The 6136-nt window shown below is 48.7% G+C and overlaps 1 protein-coding gene across 1 annotated transcript; it reads right to left on the minus strand.

Annotated features, from left to right (window-relative positions):
* Positions 1 to 64: 64 nt before the first annotated feature.
* HSD17B10 (hydroxysteroid 17-beta dehydrogenase 10) lies at positions 65 to 2457 on the minus strand. Its single transcript, XM_012746632.2, has 6 exons — positions 2394 to 2457; positions 1860 to 2024; positions 1053 to 1217; positions 792 to 920; positions 602 to 710; positions 65 to 396 (listed from the first exon to the last, which is right to left on the minus strand). Exons 1-6 carry the CDS (start codon positions 2418 to 2420, stop codon positions 206 to 208), a joined length of 786 nt encoding a protein of 261 aa, XP_012602086.1. The 5' UTR covers positions 2421 to 2457; the 3' UTR covers positions 65 to 205.
* Positions 2458 to 6136: the final 3679 nt, after the last annotated feature.

The following is a 6136-nucleotide window of genomic DNA, read 5'->3' on the forward strand; positions in this document are numbered from 1 at the left end:
CTATCAGAGACTTCACCTTTTTTCCCCATGCCAGGTCCCCCAGCACACAACACTGCCCACACCCTGTGGGAAACAGAGGCTTTATTAGGCACAGAGGATGACTGGTAAACAGTTACAAAATGGCTACTAGGCTTCCTCCTGAGCTGGAGAGTAGTATCCCAAAGGAAGGTAGGGCAGAGGAGTGTGTTTTCTCTGCCTTCTCCCTTCAAGGTTGCAAGCGGATGGCCCCATCCAGCCGGATGACCTCTCCATTGAGGAATGGGTTCTCGATGATGGCCTGTACCAGGTGAGCATACTCAGCAGGGTCACCCAGTCGGCTGGGGAAGGGAACCTGGCTGGCCAAGAAGTTGCGTACCTTCTCTGGGAGGGTGGTCAGCAGAGGGGTGCCAAATAGGCCTAGACAAGATAGCCAGAGTCAGAGACCCACCCTTGCTTTCATATTTACCCAGTCCTTCCTCACTTTAGCCCTACGTCTTGGTGCTTCCCTGGGGCCCAGAGGTGAAAGGCTGCTGTTGCTGAGGCAGTGGATACTTTCCCTTCTCAATTGCCCACAGATCCCACCCAAATCCCATTTGTAACAGGGAAAAGGGGATATGTCTACCTGGAGCAATGGTCATCACCCGAATGCCTATGGGAGCCAGATCCCGAGCAATAGGCAGTGTCATGCCCACTATGCCCCCCTTGGAAGCAGAGTATGCAGCTTGTCCAACCTGGAGGAGGAGTGGAGATCATAGATGGAAGTACCACAACAAGTCACTGAGGAGGCACAAGCTTTGTCCTTGCTTACACACCTGGCCTTCGAAGGCAGCTACACTGGCAGTGTTGATGATGACCCCACGTTGGCCTCCCTGGTCTGGTTCATTCTGGCCCATCTCACCAGCCACTAGGCGGATCACATTGAAGGTACCCATGAGATTCACCTGAAGGACAGGTACAGACATGGTGTAGGACCTGAGGCAGAGGCAGCTTTCTGTCCCCTAAAAGCTTTGGGGCCACCCACAGCTAGCCACCTCTTACTCCTACCCCTGGAGAACCTCCAAGGCCTTACTTACATTGAGAACTCGCTGGAAGTCCTCCAAGGTATGGGCTTGGCTCTTCTTTAAGTTGTATGTCTTGATGGCCACTGCAATACCTGCACAGTTGACAGCCACATCCACGCGGCCAAATTTTTCTTTTGCTAGAGTCAGGGCTGCTTGCACGTCCCTCCCAGAGGTCACCTTCAAAGGGAGAGGTGGAGAAGGTATTAATCTCCCAGCACACCCTCTCACTTCTAAAACTGGGGGAGGGGAGGGCAGACCCAGTGAGAACAGGGAAGAGGCCAAGAGAAAGGGTTGTAAAACTTGAGAGGAGAGTGGAGCAAAGGTGAAAACGTTACGTACTTCTTTTGATAAATTCACATGCCCCTGGAGATTCTCAGTTGCTGTGGATCAGAGCACTAATACAACCTTGTTGTGAGAATTATTGATAGGAAAATAAACTAGCTTTTTTTGTATCTCTACCTCCTCAGATGATTTAATCAAACTTTACTTCCTATAGTTTGGTTCATATAAAGCTTTTTGGCTTTGTAAATATAAAGTCATAGGGCACAATATGCATTTTCAAACCATCTATATCCCCTTCAGGAGATTATGTTATGTCCAATCCCCATGCTCACTGTTGTGAGTCCTGGCTTCAGAGAATCCTTATCGCAGGTGGTTCCACAGTGCTTGAAGGCTCAGGGCAAAAGGGACAAGGTGGGTCCACCACCCCAACAGAAGACAAACTTATGAGAGGGACCCCACTGCTTCCCAGGCCGGTGTTGGGAACCTCATGCATACCCTGACTGCACACCCTGAGAGAGGAGAGGCGACCCCACTTACATCGGCTGGAGCGAAGACGCAGCTCTTCCCTAACTTCTGGGCTTGGGCCTCCCCATCCGAGCTGGGCAGATCCAGAAGCACAGCAGCGGCCCCCTGCCCCACCAGTCGCTCCGCTGTGGCCAGGCCCAGGCCTGAGGCTCCTCCGGTTATTACTGCGACCAAGCCCTTGAAGAGACACACAGCCGTTACACCGTCCAGACTACCCACACCCTTTCACCTGCCTGTTCTCCAGGCTTCTGCAAAGGGGGTGGGGGGCGTGTTCCTGGTCACCTCTGCAGTGTGACCCAGGTGTGCTTCCTCTCCTAACGGATGGGACCTCTGGAAGGGCGTCTCACCCACACAGCCCGTTCGGTTACCCCACATACTCGTGCCGCGGAGTGTTGACTTTCACCTCCCGAGCCCAACCGTCAAAATATCAGGACTAGATAAGCAAAATTTCTCCCGGCACTGATCTTTTCCCCCTAATTCCACGGCCGTGCTGTCCCAGCCTGTGCAAAAAAAAAGGGCAAGCAGCAGAGGCAAGGAGCCGCATACCTTCACGCTCCGACACCCCGCAGCCATCTTGCACCCACCTTCCCACAGGAAGGCTGCGCAGGCGCCTGCTGATTGGCCAGGGCGCTGGGCGGGTCCGACGAGCTGGCGTCTGTTGCGCAGGGCGTAGGGGCGTGTACTGCTGTTTGTGTCCCTCGACTAGGGGCGAATTTGTTATAAGGTGTCCTCAGGTATTTCATCTCGGGAAAGAACCCGATAGCAGCAGCACAGTACCACCACACCCTCCTCCCTACTCTCTAGCTGGCCTTTTGGCAAGTGGCCAGCTCCGCGTGGGGGCGGGGAGTCTGGAAGTTGACAGTGAATCCCTTTCTCCTCAGAAAAAGCCTTCAAGGCCAGGCGCTGTGGCTCACACCTGTAATCCTAGCACTTTGGGAGGCCTAGGCGGGCGGATTGCTCGAGGTCAGGAGTTTGAAACCAGTCTGAGCAAGAGTGAGACCCCTGTCTCTACTATAAATTAACAAAAAGAAATTAATTGGCCAACTATTATATATAGAAAAAAAATTAGCCAGGCATGGTGGCACATGCCTGTAGTCCCAGCTACTCGGGAGGCTGAGGCAGTAGTAGGATCACTTGAGCTTAGGAGATTGAGGTTGCTGTGAGCGAGGCTAATGCCACGGCACTCACTCTAGCCTGGGCAACAAAGTGAGACTATGTCTCAAAAAAAGAAAAAGAAAAAGAAAAAGCCTTCATTCAAGTATATTCATAAATGTATCCGAGACTCCTATATGCCAGACTCTGTGCAGGGCACTGGGGAGACCCAGAAGAATAGTAAAAGGTTCTTGCCTTCCAGGAGGGCATAGTCCAGTTGGAGAAAGATAATTACAGTACAGAGACAGACAAAGGAATTGTAGAACTCTCAGACAAGAAGGTCCAAAGATAGACATTCTGAGATACAGAGAGGCACTTAGAAAGAAATATGTTGAGACCAAGATAGAGGAACAGAGATGCCAGACAGGATCACAGAGATATGGATGTGGAGAGCCACTAAGAAAGATACTAGAAGGCAGACATTCTGAGACAGAGCTGCTGAGAAGCACAAACCTAGAGAGGCAAAAACATCTTTCATCACTTCAGCCTTTGCTACTCTACTCTATCTGTGTCGAATCTATTTTAAGTCCAAAAGCCTAGATTGCAGATTGGACCTCGACCAGAGACTATTATAGTATTTAAGACCCAAAGCTTTGATCATCCCATAACATCTTTCAGCCAGCTTCCCAATTCAAATCTTGAGCCCAGACATCTAATCTGTCTTTTTTCCATACTTTTCCCCAAACCAAAGTCTTCAGGAGATACAGAAAAACAAAGTTGGTTTTCACTTCTGGGAGATAAAAACCACAACATAACCCATTTAATCCCCGTGGGCACCTGCAGTTACCTCTACAAAGACAGAGCTGCACTGGCTCTGGCTGGCTCTGAGGTGACATTGGCAAATATAAAAGACCCCAAGTAATGAGCATGGGGAACACCCAAATGTGTGCCTGTAATTTCTGAGTGAGTTGGGGCACAATTTGAATGACTAGTTTAAACTCTGAAGCAGTATGGGGGATGTGAGAATGACTTTGGCAAGCATCTGAGAGGGTGCTGAGGACTCATGCTGAGTGTTTGCCATTTGAATTAACGAGGTTGATGTCTGAATGAGCCTGTGTAATACCAGCCTAATGTCATGATGACTTTACCATTGGCCAAATCAACTGCCATCTTTCAGCTTTTGTGTAGTCAGACCTTTCTTGCTGCATTTGACATTTTGATCACTTCTTCCTCCTAGAAACCCCTACTTGAATTCCTCATTGCCTCACTTTCCTGGTTCCTCATACTTCCCTGACTGGTCCTTTGTCTCTTCCTTGGGTTCCTTTTCCTTGGTCCCCTCTCTAGGGGGCTCATCCATCTCCTGGTTTCAATATTGTCTCTTTCCTGAGGACTTCCCAGTTTCTACTTTCAGCTCACCTTCTTCCCTGAACTGTCAACGGAAAAGAAGCCAAACTCTGTAAAATAATTTAAAGAAGTTTATTCTGAGCCAAATTTGAGGATCATGACCAGGAGCCATGCCCAGGAATCCCTGAGCAAGCAGACTCGCTCTGATTGGGTTACAATGTGGTTTTATACATTTCAGGGAGACGGGGGTTACAGGTAAAGTCATAAATCTGTCAACGGAAAAAACCCAAACTCTGTAAAATAATTTTAAAGAGATTTATTCTGAGCCAAATTTGAGGACCATGACCTGGAGTCACTCCCAAGAGGCCTTGTTTACAGTTTGGTTTTTATACATTTCAGGGAAACAGGGGTTACAGGTAAAATCATAATCAATACATGGGAGACATACATTGGTTTGGCCAAAAAAGGTGGGACACCTTGAAGGGGGGGGGCTTACAGGTTATAGGTGGGTTTAAAGATTCTCTGGATTGTAATTGGTTAAAGACTTGAAGCTTTGTCTAAAGGCTTGGAATGTTTTAACATAAGGAGCTGTTATCGGAGATAAGTCACCCCACATACATTTGTTGTGTAAATTGAGGACCTGCAGGATTGTCTTGCATACCCTTAGGCCTGTTAATGGGTTACAAAGGATGTCTCCAAGAAGGGAGGGGGGCATGATGAGGCCTGTCTGACCTCCCTCCTGCTGGCAGACGATTTAATTTTAGGATATTCCTTTGGCCACCAGAGGGTCCATTCAGTCAGCCGGTGGGGGTTGAGCATTAAAATATTACTTTAGTTCACAAATCAATACATGGAAAGCATACATTGGTTTGGCCTGAAAAGGTGGGCAATCTCAAAGGGGGGTGCTTGCAGGTTATAGGTGGGTTTAAAGACTCATGGACTGCTTTAAGTTAAGATAGAGAAGTCTGTTAATCAGAGACAAGCTACCCAGCCATGGCCATATATTTGTTCTGTAAATTGAAGACCTGCAGGTTTGTCTTGCATAGCCCTAGGCCTGCCACTGAGTTACAAAGGATATCTACAAGAAGGGAGGGAGGCATGTCTGACCTCCCTCTCAAGGTCTGCAACTCAGTTTTAGGTTATCTCCTTGACGAGGAGGGGATCAGTGGGGGGATGAGGTTAAGATTTTAACTTAGTTCATACTTCAGAATCATATAGCCGATCATTGGCTGACACCAGATGTCCCCTGGGCACTTCCAACACAAGTCCTAAACTAAGCTCAATCATTGCTCTCTAAACCTGCTCTATCTCAGTTGGTGGTGATACTATCTTCCCAGACACCAAAGCCAGACCCTGGGATTCATGCCCTCTTCACCCCATCTAAAAACTGCCAAGTCCTTTTTTTTTTTTTTTTTTTTTTTTTTTTTTTTGAGACAGAGTCTCGCTTTGTTGTCCAGGCTAGAGTGAGTGCCGTGGCGTCAGCCTAGCTCACAGCAACCTCAAACTCCTGGGCTCGAGCGATCCTTCTGCCTCAGCCTCCCGAGTAGCTGGGACTACAGGCATGAGCCACCATGCCCGGCTAATTTTTTTTATATATATATCAGTTGGCCAATTAATTTCTTTCTATTTATAGTAGAGACAGGGTCTCGCTCTTGCTCAGGCTGGTTTTGAACTCCTGACCTTGAGCAATCCGCCCGCCTCGGCCTCCAAGAGCTAGGATTACAGGCGTGAGCCACCGCGCCCGGCCTTTTTTTTTTTTTTGAGACAGAGTCTCACTCTTTTGCTTGGGCTAGAGTGCCGTGGTGTCAGCCTAGCTCACAGCAACCTCAAACTCCTGGACTGAAGCGATCCTT

The sequence above is a fragment of the Microcebus murinus genome, unplaced genomic scaffold (assembly GCF_040939455.1).
Source record: "Microcebus murinus isolate Inina unplaced genomic scaffold, M.murinus_Inina_mat1.0 scaf008_hap2_Mmur4.0, whole genome shotgun sequence".
Classification (NCBI taxonomy): Eukaryota; Metazoa; Chordata; class Mammalia; order Primates; family Cheirogaleidae; genus Microcebus; species Microcebus murinus.

Bases quoted from the DNA above. Each gene is read 5' to 3' on its own strand.
- HSD17B10 (XM_012746632.2), bottom strand. From the start codon at position 2,420: ATGGCTGCGGGGTGTCGGAGCGTGAAG. The intron at 711-791 runs GTGTGTAAGCAA...CTCCTCCTCCAG, and splicing joins TAGCTGCCTTCGAAGGCCAG to GTTGGACAAGCTGCATACTC. The intron at 397-601 runs GTAGACATATCC...TATCTTGTCTAG, and splicing joins GGTGATGACCATTGCTCCAG to GCCTATTTGGCACCCCTCTG.